The sequence below is a fragment of the Archocentrus centrarchus genome, chromosome 1, assembly GCF_007364275.1.
Source record: "Archocentrus centrarchus isolate MPI-CPG fArcCen1 chromosome 1, fArcCen1, whole genome shotgun sequence".
In the NCBI taxonomy this organism is placed as follows: domain Eukaryota; kingdom Metazoa; phylum Chordata; class Actinopteri; order Cichliformes; family Cichlidae; genus Archocentrus; species Archocentrus centrarchus.
The window spans coordinates 40,325,713-40,343,510 of record NC_044346.1 but is presented as its reverse complement, the minus strand read 5'-3'; the positions used below and the strand labels follow the sequence as shown (position 1 = coordinate 40,343,510).

Below are 17,798 nucleotides of genomic sequence, written 5' to 3'. Positions count from 1 at the left end.
TGTATTGATGTTAAATGCCAGAAGAGGATTCTGTGAAAACTAATCTTATACTATTGTGATTGTAAAGTTAGCAATTAGACAGGGTTTAATAATGTCATATTTATACTGGATGTACCTGCTTTCTATACTTTCTTATGGCCTGAAAAACAAAAAGAAAACAAGCATTAGTCTTTCATATGTCAATGTTGTTTAGTGAAGTGGATTAGCATTTAACTTTAATCAGTCCAAAGTAAATTCTACATTTAAATTGGCCCACATGACAAACAGTAACATGAAACAGTCACTATCTAATAATTTTCCTCAAATTCATTAAAAATGTGGATTGCATCCCTTCAGGATCAAATCCAGTTCTAATCGATGAAAATCTTTCTCCAAACATAAAAAAAAACAATCACTGGATCAGTGCACAGGTAACAGTTATATATGTATGCAGCCTTCTTTCAGCACATCGTGCTCATATTGACCAAAGCCATGGATGTTCAAACCACAGTATTCAGCAGTTGTCACTGGGAGATGCATTCCTGCACCTGTTTAGACATCAGCTGTTCACATCTGGCCGTCATCCTGGTCAGTTTCCTGTTAAAGGCTCATAATGTCTCCGGTATGATCTCAGGTACCTGTGGAAAAAGTCCAGTGAAGAAAGTTCCAAATTTTTCCCCGTCAGTTAAACAAAATACCATGAACTGCAGGTCTGTGGGTCAATAATTAAATTTGCACAAACTAAGACAGGACATCAAAATGCCCATAAATATTCTAAGGATGAATTTATTCAATGGCTTTTAGTTATAAATCCTTTATTTTGTTTATCAGCCTGAGAAAAATGATCTTGTAATTTTCATATACCACTAGTTTACTAATTTACTAAGTAAGTGGATTCAATCCACCAAAAGTGAACCTGATTTAATGCACCTAGAGTTAAATATCAGATCAAGCAAAAATCTAATTTGAGTTTCTGTCTGTCTGTGAGTGGGTGAGTGTGAGTGAGTGAGTGAGTGTGTGAGTGTAAGCTGCATCTTCATTGCAAGTGTTCATGTTTTGTTATTTTTCTATAAGGCCAGTGTCAGCTGTATCATTTTTCATACAATTGTGAAGTTAACTTTTGCATTTTGGTCTCAAACTCATCAGAAAATTCAAAATGCAAATGAATATCCTTAAATTAAAATTTGACACACCTTCTATGTAAGCTAAAGTGGAACAAAAAGAACACAAGAAAACAAAAAAACAAAACATAGGATGAATCTCAAAATATCTAAAAATAATCATTTTAAAGTTCTCTGATCTTAAACAGCTCTTGGATAACTCTGTCTATAAAATTACTGTTCAATTCTGACTCCTTTGGCATGAAAATCTGGGGAAATAAAATATCTTAGAGAGATTCGACAATCAAAATCATTTCAAAGTATTATACTGGATTCAAAATATATTTATTCTGTAAGGGTCTGTACCCCAAAGAAAAGCATAATTATGGCAGACAAAATGTGGCTTCATAAACCTAAAGTTACTGAATTGTGAAGGGGAAAAATGCATAACCTTGACCTAAAACAACATCAGCAGTTGTTACTAGTTCAGCAGTAAAATCGAGGTTTTTAACTATTTTTTTTCTTTTCTTTTGTGTAATTCTATGCTTTTAAATCTAAACCCCTGCAGTGGGATTTTCACCAGAAAACAAAACAAAAAATAAAAATGTCATGGACAGTCTTTAGTCAAAATGTAGATCCTTTTAGGGTCAGAGGTCATACTCACAACACCATTGTTGACCTTACATGCAGCTCGCTGCAGGTTTGTCATCTTTAGTCGTCTAAACTGAAATCAGGGCGTGTCCCCCTGAGGCCTCATGGGAATTTATAAGAGAACAATAGTTAGTGTTGGAGGAAGCATTAAACAAATTATAATCTTAAAACCACAAAGTTCTGGCCCCTGTAGAGGTGGCCTTACAATAGTAGTTGAGTCATACTACTGAATATAGCATAACTGTAATTAAAATCTTGAAATCAATTGCTTTCTGCCTGGGAGTTCTTTGACCTTTGACCCTCTAATGTGCTCTTTCTTCACTGAGACCCTGTGACTGATTGCACCTGTTGTTATCAATCCCCACGTCAAAAAAGGCCTCCTATGGATGACCCTCTTTCTGGGCTCAGACTTGTGCACAAAGATCGTCGGTCAAGAACTCTCAGGTCACCTGTTCATGTGATGGTTGGCCTCCTTCTTGAGCACCAGGAGCCTTTTTATGAGTGTGTGGAGCTGTCAGTCTGTTCAGGAGTTCTTAGGATCAGCTTGAACACCTCGATCTGCACCAGTTTCTTTATTAATAGCCGATCAGTTCAGTCTCCTGTAGCTCCAGTGATGTTCAGGCTCCTGTTAGAATAAAACTGAGATTTTCATTAGTTAAATCTTGAACTTTCTGCTGGTCTGTCTCCCTCCTTTGAGACTTAACTCTGTTTGTCTCAATAATTTACCTTAATTTAGCTTACTTATCAAAAGGGCAAACTGATTTTTATATTTTTAGCTTCTGGGATTTTTTCCTTTAATGCTGGATTCAATATCAAATTGTTCAGACATTCAAAATTCAAATGTTCTCTGCTTTTCTCTTATAATCTTAGCTTTAAACAAATCTACCAAATAAATAAATGTAAATGCACAAAAGAATAAATCGGGAACTTGTATTCTATCCTACACGGGCCAACCATTAAGTTTTTTTCTCTATGTTTTGCTCTGTAACAGAGCAGCAGCTCAAAGTTTGGCACTTTGTTTTGGGTCTCAGATTCGGCTGTTTCACAAAGTATTTACATGCACTGTTTTTTTGTTTTTGTTTTCTAACCTTTCTTTTGAGATTTTACTAAAACTGAGTTCCTCACGGAAACCTTTAACAGCAATCTTATGGAAAAATGACCTCTAACAATTTGCAAAAAATACTTCAACCTGAGATTTTCAAGGCATCTATTTTACTGGCTTTGTTTATTCATTATTCATTATTTTTAAAGCAATAAACTCCTGACTCCCTTTTTTTATGATTTTTCAGGGTTTTTTTGTCTTTTTATCCATCTGTGGTTGGCTTATCTCTCATATGTATCGGAAGTGAAACCTTCCTTCCGAGAATTTTTGACCAGCACACCCTTATACAACCATATCAGTCCAAATGAAAGAAAAGAAAAAGAAGAGAAAAAACTTAACTCTAGTCCACACGCACGACTTCTGTCTCTGACTCTCACTTAGATTCACGCGCACACATCCTTGAGATAAAAATGCACACACACACATAGCAATGGATTACAAAACAGCTAATATTGACGGCTGGAAGATTGTCCTATTCCTTTTAAAAAAAACAACAACAAATAACACCACACTTTGCAAAGAAATTCACCTCAAAATATTTTGTCCTTATTTCCTATTTCTCTCACAGCAGTACTCAGTCACACACATGGAGGCCTCCTCACACACAGACACACATTCAAGCATCCATCAGTTTTTTTTTCAAAATTAATTATTTTTATAGATTTTTCTTTCCCAAGTGACCTAATTTTGGGATTGCTTAGTGAATTTCTGACCCCAAGATCAACTTTTACCTGATTAAGATGGAGAGATTTCTCCTTTAAACTTAGCTTTCAGCTTAATATCTGTGGTTGGAAGTTTACACAATAATAACAATAATTTTACATCACCAGTTATTTTTGAAGTTTCAACCTCTTTTAATCGGAGCCCCTTTTCTACACCCAGTGTCATCAGTCATTTTGTCAGTCAGTCAGTCCAAACTGCAAGAACAAAAACAATATTAGCATGGTACCATTTATATTTTTTCTTTTTTTTAGGATTTTTATTTTATTACAAAACTCTTTTTTTCTCTTTATCTCTTTATTTCTTCATTTCTCTGTATTCTTTTACTTTTTCTTTATTCTCTTTATTCTTTATCTCTATCTTTTGAGGCTTTTAAAGGGTTTTAGTTGCTTTTATGGATTTCTGAGATCAAGGTTCATGAAAAGAACCGCGAAGACCACCAGTGTTTACTCTATCAACTTTTCTACCGGGAGCCGTAAACAGACGCGTCACTGTTACGCCGCTCAACTTTCCAAAGGATATGAGTAAAGACAAATGTTCTGCTTTAGATTTCAGAAAAACCAAAGGCCCTCTAAACCTTAAAACCCCCTGAGAAGGGCACTCGTTCGGTCCGCTGGCCAGACGGCCCATGGGCTCATCACCGTCCGACTCATTTTGCCTATATTTCTTTACTCTTTTAAACTCTTTTATTCTTTTCACTCTTTTCTTTAACTCTTTTAAACTCTTCTTTTTTTTTTTTTTTTCTTCTTAAACTTTTACAACTGTGTGAAATGGCTCGAATTACACCGTCCTCCTGTCATACCACCAGTGACCATAATTTGATGCAATTCAATATGCAGATATTTAGAAAAGGTCTCTGCCAACCTTTAGGTGGACGTCCTGGTCACTGATAGTCTGAAAGTCAGTACTGTCTCGGACTCTCAAAACAACGATTACCGGCGGCCAGATTCACTCCTTATTCCCAAGAAACTCAAAAAACATCTAAAAATTGAAAAACATTCCTGTTTAATCACGTTGGGGTCACCATCTGAAGGAACCTGAAAAACCAGCCTATCCCCCCAGGTTCCAGCGTGTTCGTTTATTAAACAGAAATTAAACCATAGAACGGAATAAGGAGTCCAATTCTTAAATTTAATAAAGCCATGTCAAACAGTTTACAGATTAATCTGGGTCAGACTGCATACCATACTCGTGTGAGATGGCATGAAGTACTGGCACTTTCTAATTCAACTTACAGTTCTCATATAGTCAGCTCATATCGGTCTTGATTACATCATTTACAAAACAGAATGTGAAAAACAGATAATTTCAACAACAGGGTGACCTCGAAGTCTCCATATCTATCATTGTGTAGTCTTCATCAGTGTGGCTCATTGTACAGTTCGAACACAAAGTTCATCATGACACGGAACATTATAAGCTTCTGTATTTTCATCAGTTAAGTTATTTTCCAGACAAATATCTCAGGGAAGTAAACGTACATAAGATATATATATATATATATATATATGGCATAATATTCCTTCAAAGCCCTCAAAACAACTGGGCCTTCATCAAATCAGCTAAGATGCACAGGAATGAAGGCCAAACACAAACTACAGAGAATAGGAAGGACAAGAGGAACAACATTGTCATCCCATATGTGTCAGGCTTGTCAGAGAAACTCAGAAGAATTTTCTCCAAGAAGAAGAAGAAGAAGAAAGAGCTTTATTTGTCACATACATTTACATGCAGTGAAATTCATTCTCTGCATTTAACCCATCACACACATAGAGTATGTAGTACACACAGCACAGCATGGAGCAGGGGGCAGCCAAAGGGCGCCCGGGGAGCAACCTGGGGGGGTGGGCTTGCTCAGGGACCCACAGTGATGCCAGCCCGAGGATTTGAACCAGGGTCCTCTCAGTGACGAACCCTCTTCATCTCCCCTAGGCCACCACTCCAAGCATGACATCTCAGTATACTTCAAACCAAGTCACACCCTAAGACAAAAACTGGTTCATCCCAAGGACAAACCCACCAAACACAAGATCAGCGATGTAGTGTATGCTGTTCAGTGCAGTGAAGAGTGCTCGGACCTCTACATGAAACCAAACAGCCTCTTCACAAACGAATGGCACAACATAGAAGAGCCACCTCGACAGGACAAGATTCAGCAGTACATCTGCATCTGAAGGAAAAAGGGCACTCTTTTGAGGATGCCAATCTTCACATTTTGGACAGGGAAAACAGATGGTTTGAAAGAGGAGTGAAAGAAGCCATCTATGTCCACTGTGAACAACCATCATTGAACAGAGGAGGTGGATTACGTCACCAACTTTCCCCCGCTTACAGTGCTGTCCTGAGCTCCCTTCCCAGACGTCTCAACCCCCATTCACACCTTTGTTCCAGTGACCTCAATAGGCCACAGGAAACAATGGAGCGGAGTCCTAAATTGGTTTCAACTGAAACCACTGATTAAATATGACCCACGCCCCCTTCACACCTGGGCACATGTGTTCACGCACATGATCAATAGAGGGTCATAACCACCTCCAGGGGACTACGCCCACAGGGGTTTAAATACCTGGGTCTCTCCACCATTTGGTTGAGAACTGAAGAAGCCTTTCGGATGAGAGGTGAAACGTCTTCAAGAAACAAAAAGAAGTCCAGTCGCTATGACCTGGATGACTGAGAATCTACACAGACACATTCTGTCACTACCAACTTTCCCTTAAACCCATATTTTTTCTTACATTTATTTATATATTGAGTTGACCCTTGTTTATGCATTCCATAAATTTTACATCGCCCTCTAATACGGCGGCCTCGCATTTCGACGAGGACTTACCCATTGTTTCCGACCTACAATCAGCCTTTGCTTTGTCCCATACAGACCACGTGTCTTTATTGAGACCTAAACCCAAATCCGCCCTTGTAAGAATAGATAAACGTTTAACTGTTTCCCTATGTATCACAATGTGTTTATCATAAACATGCACATGGAAAGCAGGTAACGCCTGTTTCCTGAGGACACACACACACACACACACCCACATACACATACATGATTACATCATGTGAAGTGAGTGATGTTGTTACCTGAGCTTTGTGTAAACTTACGTGATGCTAAAATAAAAGCCAATGCGGAAGAAGGTTCAGACTCTCCCTCAGACATACACACACGCGTGTTGGCTGACTGAGACTCTCCCTGCAGGTAAAAAGATCAACTGCGGGTTTCTGTGTCTTTCTTTATTTAACGGTGGTCCGAACCTAACAGCCCTTCACTGTGTACTTCAACAGACCATGAAGTTGAAAACCGTTAGATTTTCTTCATGCTGCTGCTTCCACTTCAATGGCGGCTTTCACTCTCTGTCACTCACATTCACACACACATATGCGTATTTATGGCGCCTATTTTAAATCTTTGTTTACGGTGAGAACACCAAAATTCCGAATTAAGGCCAAATTAAAACCTCTCCGTTTGGTAAGAGTTACCAATTTACTTTCTCCTTTTGGCGAGAACACCTACGGTACCGTTTTATGCTTTGTTTTTCTACGCTTTTCCCTGAAAAGCTAACTTTCCCTGAAAGTTACTTCGGCCGGTTACCTCACGAACCCGGTTCGGAGGACGTAGACTACAGTTTTCCCTGAAAAGCCAACTTTCCCTTAAAGTTATCCTGGCAATCGGACCTGGTCCGACTCAGTAGTCTACGATTTGTCCTACCTGGTTTCTGTCATCTTCACGTTGGTGGATCGGGTCTCGAGGAAAGCGTTCCCAGCGACCGTGGAGAAACCTATGAAGCCAGGCCTGGCAATGAATTTTTTGCGTCCCAGGTCTTTGTGCAGCCCCTCTATTGCAGCTGGCTGTCTGGACAGGCTCGCCGGTGTCCCTCCGTAGTCGTTGGAAAAACCTCCTCACTGCCCGCCCGGCTCTCGAAGGACCAAAAAATGTTAGGTTCGGACCACCGTTAAATAAAAGACACAGAAACCCGTAGTTGATCTTTTAACCTGCAGGGAGAGTCTCAGTCAGCTCACACTCATGTGTGGGTCCGAAAGAGAGTCTGACTTCCTTCTTCCTGCCGGCTCGTTTATTTTAGCATTACGTGGGTGTGTGGGGGTGTGTGTATGTGTGTGTGACGTCAGGAAACAGGCGTTACCTGCTTTCCTCACCTGGAGGGTCCGGGTGTGTATGAGTATGTTTTGTGCTTACAATCTGATGGTCATGTGCATGTTTATGATGAACACATTGTGATACATAGAAAAACAGTTAAACGTTTATCTATTCTAACACTGGGGTTTTGGGGGGATGGCAGGAGGAGAGAAGCTGCAGAGAGGTGTGTAAGACTGCAGCTCTGCTTCCTGGTCTCAACCCTGGGTCGTCAGGTTTTAGGGTTAATAAATTTGGCCAGATTTCTAAAAATGAGAGCTGCTCCATCCAAAGTGGGATGGATGCCGTCTCTCCTAACAAGACCAGGTTTTCCCCAGAAACTTTGCCAATTATCTATGAAGCCCACAACGTTTTTTGGACACCACTCAGACAGCCAGCAATTCAAGGAGAACACAAGGCTTAAGTCACTCCTTGTCCGATTGGGGAGGGGCCCAAAGACATTAACCTAACCCCAGTAACTGCATGTCTTTGGACTGTGGGAGGAAACCCAAGTACCCAGAGAAAACCCAAGCAAACACGGGGAGAACATGCAAACTCCACACAGAAAGGCCCAGGCCAAGGTGGATTCGAACCAGACCTTCTAGCTATGTGGCAACAGTGCTATCTACTATGCCACTGTGCTGCAGCGTGCTCAAATGTAACCCATTTTTCTATTTTCTATTGTAAACAAAAATGTGTAGTAGTGAGTAGCTTCTTGACTTTGTTTTGACCTGTAAGGGACAAGCTTTCCTAGGCCAGAAGAAACAAGATAACTATTTGAGCAATGAGATATTCATACACTTGATCCTGTACTCATTGAGCTTTTCTAGCTGCTGTTGGGTTATAAGCTTGTTTTATCTCCTCAGCTCTTCACTGAGTATGGACGACTGGCCATGGAGGAAGTCTACAAGAAACCCTTTCAGGTCTGCCATGCCACAGTCACTGTCCTCAAAATGTGATAAAGGTTTCTTTTTAACATAAAAGCAAGCTTTGCATGAGAACTCTTTATAGTGTGCTTATTCAAGGAGTGTATGTTGTTGAAATGGTTGTATTTGAAGTCATGAAAGTCCTGCGCGTGTGCGTGCGTGTGTGCGTGTGTGCGTGTGTGTGTGCGTGCGTGCGTGCGTGCGTGCGTGCGTGTGTGTGTGTGTGTGTGTGTGTGTGTGTGTGTGTGTGTGTGTGTAAAAATAAATCTTTCTTGGTCCTCCAGACTCTGATGTTCCTGATTCGAGACTGGAGTTACCCTTACGAACATCCATATGGTCTGGAGGGAGGGCAGAGCTTCTTGGAGAAACGACTGCAGGTGAGTTGGATCATTTAAGCCTCACAGCCTGACTGCACAGATATCCAGGATCCAATTAATGCAGCACAAAGTCTCAAAGTAGGTGGACACTGTCAACCTAACATGACATGGAGGAAATTCCCAACTAAAAACTCAGAAGTTGTTTATATTCCACATTGTGTTGACTTATTTTAACCGCAGCAAATCTGGTATTAACAGCAGGCGCCTGGTTTGTGTTCAGGTCAAACAGAACCAGCACGAGGAGCTGCAGAATGTCCGCAAACACATCCATTCCTGCTTCTCCAACATCAGTTGTTTCCTGCTGCCTCACCCTGGGCTCAAGGTGGCCACCAATCCTCACTTTGATGGGCGGCTCAGAGGTATAATGGCACATTCAAAGTACTGGCAGAGGTCATTTCAGTTGCGCTGTGTGTGTGATGGGGGTGTGGGGTTCTAGCTGGTGCCTGATCGCGCGATGGTATCTCAGCAAGGAGCAACTCCGGGCTGAGAATTTCTGCTGTTAGCTACCGAGTCACTGCCCCAAATGTTACGATTACCACTGTTACCTTTGCCTTTCCAGCTCCTCCCTGAGCCCTTCATATTTATCGAGCTTCTCGTGTTCCTTCTTCTTGATGTTGCCATCACTTGATATTGCAGCGTCTATCACTACAGCTTTCTTCCTTTGTTTGTCCACCACTACGATGTCCGGTTGGTTAAGCCATGACAAGTTTGTCTGTCTGTATCTGGAAGTCCCGCAGGATCTTAGCTCTGTTGTTCTCAACCACCCTTGGGGGCATGTCCCATTTTGACCTCTGGACTTCCAGGTCGTACTTAGCACAGATGTTCCTGTATACTATGCCAGCCACTTGGTTATGGTGTTCCATGTATGCACTGCCTGCTAGCATCTTGCACCCTGCTGTTATGTGCTGGATCGTCTCGGGGGCATCTCTGCACAGCCTGCACCTGGGGTCTCGCCTGGTGTGGTAGACCCCAGCCTCTATCCATCTTGTGCTCAGAGCTTGTTCCTGTGCTGCCATGATTAGTGCCTCTGTGCTGTTTGTCAGTCCAGCCTTATCCAGCCATTGGTAGGATTTCTCTGTCAGCCACTTCTTCTATCTGCCGGTGGTTCATGCCGTACAGAGACCGGTTCTTCCATGATGGTTCCTGTCCTTCGTCCTCTTCTTTCTCAGGTTTCTGCTGCCTGAGGTACTCCCTAAGCACATGATCCTTTGTGGCCATCTTCCTGATGAACTCATGGATTTGTGTGCATAAAAATGTGAAACTATAATAATTACAAAAATGACGGTACTGTGTATGCTCAGCTCGTTTTTGGTTCATTACGCTTGTGCTGCCCTCACTCATATGCTGCACATCTTGTAGGGTGTCTTAAAATATAAAGCACATCGAGGCAACTATTTGTTGTGATTTGGTGCTTTATAAGTAAAATGAAATTGGATTGAATCTGATCTTGCATAAAGCAACATGTTCAGTCAAGGATAAAAATGACACATCACTGAACAATAGGTGAAATGGACACAACCCAAAGCTTCTCTGCCAGGGAGAACGCCATCACACACTTATTTTAAACAGCTCTCCAGCAGCATGTGTTTTGTTTGGGTTTTTGTCTTTTTTTTTTGGACATGTCTTTGGTGTGTGTCTCTCAGATATTGATGGGGACTTTCAGAATGAGCTGGTGAGCCTCATTCCAGCATTGCTTGCTCCAGAAAACCTGGTGGAAAAAGAGATCGGAGGAGTGAAAATCACCTGCAGAGACCTGCTGCACTACTTCAAAGTGAGTTTACTCATTTTCTCAGTAAGAACAATGCACTTTACCACATATAACATTAATTTATTTAAAAACAAGTTCCCCAAAAAGAATTTGCTGTGGAAGGTAAAGAAGTGAGCTCTAGAAACTTCAGTGAGATGCTTGAAAGTGGATCTGGGCCCATAATGAAAGAGGAATGCTGCTTTAGTTTCTACTACTTTCTGTCGGGATGGCCGTCAGGTTTCCAATTGAAAATGTGTTAAATTATTCTTTTGGTTTAAAAGAAAAAGCTAGCAGATAAAACTTTGGCTTTGTTTTGTCAAATTTCTAGAAAACCCTATTTAGCTATTTGTTTATTGGTGGTTAAATGTTAAGATCACATCTCTTGGAGGATTCAAATTCCCTAATACCCTGCTGCTGTGTTTTCAGGCCTACATGAAGATCTATCAGGGAGAGGAGCTCCCTCACCCCAAGTCAATGCTGCAGGTTGGTTCAGCTCCTTGCTGTTAAATGGCTCCATCAGCTGATCTGTAATCAGCAGAGTAAGCAGCTTGTTTTAAAAAAAGAGAGTTCACATCCTCAAACTGTTTTCTCTCTGAGGTTAAGAGGTGAATGAAGTTTCTTTAATGTAAAGTAACAATGCCACATCCTTCAGATCAGGCTGCAGCCAGTAAAGTGTGTGTTGATGTTTCACCCATCAGAGTCCATGCTGACTATGTTCTGTCCTCTGATTTTTAGGCAACAGCTGAAGCAAATAACCTTGCAGCTGTAGCAGGATCCAAAGATGTGTACAACAAAAGCATGGAGCAGGTAAACGTGCGGGAGGAGGCAGATTGATCCTCCAGATCAACTTTTTGGTTCTGCACCAAGTTTTTCTTGGTACAGTTAGTTTCACCCCAGACATGATCTTATAACTGGGGAGTGAAATAAAATGCACTCCATTACAAACTAAAACCTAAGCTCTTAGGCACAGTGATAAAGGGATCCTTCAGTTTTAGGCTGCGGCAGTCACAGGATCCTCTGTGAAGAGGACTTATTGTACATCTTTTAGAATAGAATAGAATAGAATGCCTTTATTGTCATTATACAGGATGTACAATGAGATTGGAGGGCCACTCCTGTTCAGTGCCATACAACAGAAAATCAAACTCTCTAAAATAAAAATATTATGAAAATATTATAATCTAGTATGATCAATATAATCAAGAGATATACAGAAATAAACAATGTGTAAAATATACAAAAAATAGCATGTATAAAAATATATACATACATTGGTGCATCTGTACATTGTAAGAAAAGTAAATATGTGTATACATATAATAATGAAGATGATGAATATTGCACTTGGTGAATGAATATTGCACTAGTGAATGAATACTGGATATTACACAATATGGGAATGTCAGATATTGTTCAGTATGAATAATATAATATTGCACAGTTACAGTGGGTGAGTGTGTGAGTTCAGGGTGGTGATTGCTCTGGCGAAGAAACTGTTCTTGAGTCTGTTTGTTCTGGCTTTGATGCACCTGTAGCGCCTGCCAGAGGGCAGCAGGTCAAACAGGTCAAAGCCAGGGTGTGAGCTGTCCTTGATGATGTTCCTGGCTCTGCTGATGCAGCGGGAGGTGTAGATGTCCATCAGGGAGGGGAGAGGGCAGCCAACGATTCTTCGTGCTGTCTTGACTACCCTCTGAAGCCTGACCCTGTCTGCCTCAGTGCAGCTGCCGTACCATACTGTGATACAGTAGGTCAGCAGGCTCTCAATGGATGAGCGGTAGAAGGTCAGCAGCAGGTTTGAGTCCAAGTTGTTCTTCCTGAGGACCCTCAGGAAGTGAAGTCGCTGCTGAGCCTTCTTGATAACAGCTGTGATGTTATCTGACCAAGAGAGATCAGCAGAGATGAGGACACCAAGAAACCTGAAGGTGTGGACCCTCTCCACACGCTCGCCGTTGATGTAGAGGGGAGCTGGGTCAGTCCTGTGCTTCCTGAAGTCGATGATGATCTCTTTGGTTTTCATGGTGTTCAGTACCAGGTTTTACATGTATTGAGTGTGTTTGTGTTAGTTTTGACCAGTATTTGAGAACTGTTACTTTTCTGAGATCCAGGGTTTTTTTTTTTTGTTTTTTTTTGGTAACTCATGTTCTGTCCTCAGATCTGCGGTGGGGACAAACCGTACATTTCCCCGGCAGAGCTGGAGCGCCGTCACATGGAGCTACGGCAGGCTTCCGTGCGGCACTTCCGCTCTGTCAAGAAGATGGGCGGAGAGGATTTCTGCCGGCGCTACCAGGAGCAGCTGGAGGTGGAACTCGATGAGGCCTACGCCAGCTTCAGTAAGCACAATGACGGCAAGAACATCTTCTACGCTGCACGGACACCCGCCACGCTCTTTGCCGTCATGTTTGTCATGTATGTGGTGTCACTGGTTACCGGCTTTGTGGGCATCAGCTCTGTGGCCACACTGTGCAACCTGGTGATGGGAGTGGCTCTGACGGCACTCTGCATCTGGGCCTACGTTAAATACTCTGGAGAGTTTTGCGAAGTTGGAGGATTCATTGACCAGGTGGCTGAAACCCTCTGGGAACAGGTGAGAGGACAAGCCCGTTTCTTCAGTTTCCTTCTAATCTTTATGTAAAAGTTTTCTCTTCACCTTGTTTGCTTCACTCACGTTTTTAAAAAGTGGGAGCTGATTTCCACATTAACTGATTTGTCACTAAATGTTCCTGTCTTCTAATATTTTATTTTTCTATAGCCAAGCAGATTTCAGTCATAATATTACCTGTAAGGCTTTTATTCTTATCTCCTTGTTGTGGATCAGTGAGTTCATCACTCAGCACTCAACCTTAAACTTTATTGATAACAGGAAACTATCTATCTTGTTCATCTTTTTGCTTTTTCCGCTTAACCTTCATATTGATGTTGTCCCTTAATGCTTCCAGAGGACTCCACGAAAGGTGAGTGCTTGCTTGACACCTGCACATCTTTATTTTGTTTTACTTTTTTGTAACCAGGTTGTTGTGTTGCAGATTTTCTGTCCAGGTCCCTCTTGCAAATGAGATCTGGATCTCAATGGGGGTTTTACCTGGTTAAATAAAGGAATTAATAAAAAATAAATAAATAAATGGTTTCATGTCCCAGTCCTGCAACTGTTTATTTTTTAACAGATAATTCAAATAAAAATCCTCCAAAGGGCGCTAACGGCACAAACATGGTGGTGGTCCAGTTAAGTAACTGGAATTGGCAGAGCTGAGGCCTCGCACCAGTTAATGGCTAATCAATCCGACCACACCCCCAAATTAAATCCTTACCTGCTGTTATGGAAAAGGAACCTGCCCAGGCTCTAAACATGGATTTGCTGTGTAGTTGGGCCTTTTTTACAGTCCACGAGGATTGACTTGCTTTTGGAGCCACGCTCAAGCAGTGGCTTCATCTTTCAGCCGCGGAGTTGCCACTTGAATAATGGGCACACCTCTGCCTACAGCAGTCACCTCCTCTCAAACCAAGCCCAGTTTACAGGGAACTGCCAAATTAGAAGATACCGTCCATGACAAACAGCAGCTCTGACATTTTTGTGTCTAAATACAAACGGGTCACACATGAACACAAAACGTGGTAGTAAGATATTGGCCACCTGCAGCCTGTCAGAACAGCTGAAATGCGTGTGGCGTTTATTCTCCAAGTCTTCTAAAACATTCCCCCCACCTGGTGTTTTTGTGGCGGTGGTGCAGAGCATGTCGGTCCGATCGGTTATTGGTGTGTAACTGGGCTGACGTCTGTTTTGCTTTCCAGAACTGAATCTTAAAATCCTTCTGCTTCAGCTCTGATGTGACATCCTCCTTTTCTTCTTCCAGATCTTCTCCAAACTCTTCGAGGTGGCTCGGAGTCGAGTCCCATTGGGAAGCCTGATCCCAGCCCCACGGCCTCGACTCGCCTCAAACAACAACATCAAGAAGAAAAACTAGCAGCAAACTATGCCAGTCCTGTCATGTTTTTTCCCTCCGTCACCTTCACCTTCTGCTCGGTTTAAAATCAACGGTTTGAGATGTATGAATAAGTTTTCTTTGTTTGGCTGTAGATGTTGGTTCCTCACCGTGCAGGCTGTGAGTTTAAGGACTCACTGTAGATCCGGACCAAGTGGTAGGATGTATTTTATTGTCAGTGGGTGGGGTTACAATTCTTATTAGTGGGAGGGGCCATTATTCTGACACATTATACCAGGTGTGGTTACCTGTCAAATGATGGCCGCACATTGATTCCATTTCTCTGAATGAATGTAAGTATGAAGAGCATGACCGCAGACCCTCCTCACTGCTCTCCTCGTGTTTCACCGCCTCGTCTTCATCAGGGTTGTTTGTCACTGGGTGGCAGCACGAGGAGTCGCCACGACCAAAGTTTACAGCTTTACTCGTAGAAGCTCTCGGACTGAGTGGACTGACAAACACAGGCAGGAAAGGTTTTTAGGACTTAAAATTCCCCCAAAGCCAACTTTTTCCCTGCTTTCCCAAATTAGATGCTTTAAGTTTTGTATTTGCTCACTTACTGGACTGAGACGAAACATCTGAAATTTAAAGCCTTCACGTTTTGTTTAATTTTAATCAGTCATCTCTCAAATGGAGAAACGGCTAGACTAATGAATACTCAAACTTGAAGATTTAGTCTCATCACTGAACTGTACTTCATATTTCCAGCAGTTTTCTCAGCCTCTGTCAGATTTCATCCACAGTCCTGGACCAGGGTAGAAGGTTGTGGAACAGCCCCAGGATCTCAGGAATGGTCTTCTGTGGTAAACTGCTATAGCAGGCCTGAATAGCACCGAGCTTATTTGCTTGTTTTACTGGTCCCTGTACTCAGTGAGACCCGCAGCAGCTCACAGCATCTAGACTCCCAGACTCCTGCTTCCTGAGTTTCTGGCACGACCGGTGTTATAACAGGCAAACTGTTTGTATTGAATTCAGCTGGATGAAAAGGCAATCGAGAACTTTTCATGACTGAATCACGCAGTAACCTTTGTCTCAGGTTCTGAGATCGTGAACATATTTATTTCAGGTTTTCTTCTGTGCAACGGCAGCAACAGGACTCGACCCAAATGTTGAAATATCATTCTAGTAACAGTGTGACACGAAATTTGAGAGCTGAGCTGCTTGCAGTAGTTTTTTGTGACTGCTGAAAATGTGTCAACCATAAAAACTGAATGCACACCATGCATGGTGTAGACCGTGGTGTGAGACACGTGGACAGACATGGTTTCAGGGTTGCAGTTTTCATTAAACAATTTTTTTTGAATGTTCAGTTTAACCTTTTCTGCAAAATTGGCTATGACTTTTGTTTTTAACTCTGAAAATGACCCTGTTCATTTTATTATGAAACTAGTTGAGATAGTAGTTGAGCAATCATTGCGCCGTGAATCTGAACCAGTTCTCTGCACTGGCACTGATGCACCGTTACCTTCACCAACAAGTTTCCATGAGTTTGTGCAAATCTGGGGAAGAAGAATTGAAAGGAAGCAAAACAAACCAGCTCAGCACTGAAGGAGGCCGGCCTGACGGTGGCTGCTTTTAGATTAGTTTTCAGGTGATTATGACTCAGTATTTACCTCCAGTTACTTTTAATGCTCCAGCACTGAGTCATGCTGGGATACGTGCTTGTTGTCTGAGATGTAAGGGAGCAGTTAGCCTCCCGTCGGTCCACCATTTCTTGTCCGCCTCACCTCCACTGGACCCACTGAGAAAGATGTCTTAATGTTCGACTGAGTCGATCGATGTCTGAATTATTTCTGGGTCTCTGGTTTCTACACATTTCCTGGTAGTTGGTCCTTTTAACCCAACTGCCAGTGTTCATTTTTCTCCTTCAGTCTAGCTCAGCTGAGACTTGTAGATGATTTTTAATTGGAGGTTTTTGGTTTTGTTTAAATATCTTCCCTTCGTCATTCCTCCTCGTCCTCGTTATCTGGGCAGATCTGATGGACTGAATCAGCTCCGTGTTTGGGAACTGCCCAAAGCTGTTCAGTGAAACACTAAGAAACTGACTCGTTGGCCATTCCAGCTGCTGCATCACGGACACATGAACACTTAAAGCTGGGTGGGGTCTGTGTTTCTGCTTTCAAAGCCAAAATCTGTGAATCGGATGAAAGGTTCATTCCAAGTGTTGGCCTTGATCTCAGGGTCAGAGGTCATTTTCTTTAATAACCATTCCATCCACAGCATCACCACTGTGTGCTCTTTGTTTTTATACGGTTTAGTTTTTTTTACAGCCTCATCCACACACAGGGCATGTGTATGAAATATATACATATATAAATATAAATTTTCTAGACCTTTTTTGTAGCTGGAAGAACAACAGTTGGGTGGTAGACCAGATTCAGCTCGCTGGATGTAAAGGAACGCTTTTGTGATTTGTGGATATGTCTAATAAATTCCTTTTTATATATATTTGTAAATTTATCTTACATGAGCACTGCGACTGCACCCCCTGCTGGCAAAGAATGTTTATAATCTGGATTTTTTTCTTCTGTTGCATTTTAAAGTTATTTTCATTAATTTATTTTTCAATACTATTAAACCAAACTCCTACACACACCGCGGCCTCGTCCTGTTTTTGGGTGGTTTTCAGCCAGTGAAGAGATGGAGAAACTGGACCTGATGAACTGGCATCAAGCGGCCTGAGCTTTAAAAGTACTTCAGTCAAATCTATGCGTTACATCAGTGTTTGTATGATAATCTATATGGAAGCTTCACGTGCGCGCGTTAATAACTCATTCCCTGTTTTTAGCTTGATGCTCCAAACCCGGCTAACTTTGGCATAACTCGGCATGTTTGCGTACTTACAGACGATCAAGTCCGGTTTGTCTTTATCGCAGACTGGATGAACAGAATAGTTTTGAAGAAAACATTAAGAAAAAAATGGCCTCTCTTGGCTTCCATCTTTAGCTCCATGGTGGGCGGTCTGATACGGCACAGATACTCTGGGTGAGACTGAAAAACAGTGAAGACGAATTTACAATATTTAACTTTTAATGAATCTTGTAAATCTTTCAGAAATGCTGCACTTTGTTTCCCTTTAATCCGACTCGG

General features: G+C 41.9%; 1 protein-coding gene across 2 annotated transcripts in view; it reads left to right on the top strand.

Moving 5' to 3' along the window:
• Positions 1-17,379, top strand: part of LOC115782486 (atlastin-2) — a 43,173-nt gene extending 25,794 nt beyond the window's left edge. Inside the window, exons 6-14 of one of the 2 annotated variants that reach the window (XM_030732669.1) lie at positions 8,548-8,604; positions 8,892-8,984; positions 9,205-9,343; positions 10,628-10,755; positions 11,158-11,214; positions 11,467-11,538; positions 12,884-13,315; positions 13,668-13,682; positions 14,580-17,379. In XM_030732669.1, the coding sequence (XP_030588529.1) occupies positions 8,548-8,604; positions 8,892-8,984; positions 9,205-9,343; positions 10,628-10,755; positions 11,158-11,214; positions 11,467-11,538; positions 12,884-13,315; positions 13,668-13,682; positions 14,580-14,690 (1,104 nt within the window). In that variant the 3' untranslated portion in view covers positions 14,691-17,379. The remainder of the gene's footprint in view (positions 1-8,547; positions 8,605-8,891; positions 8,985-9,204; positions 9,344-10,627; positions 10,756-11,157; positions 11,215-11,466; positions 11,539-12,883; positions 13,316-13,667; positions 13,683-14,579) is intronic. The other variant, XM_030732677.1, reaches the window with a different exon arrangement.
• Positions 17,380-17,798: the final 419 nt, after the last annotated feature.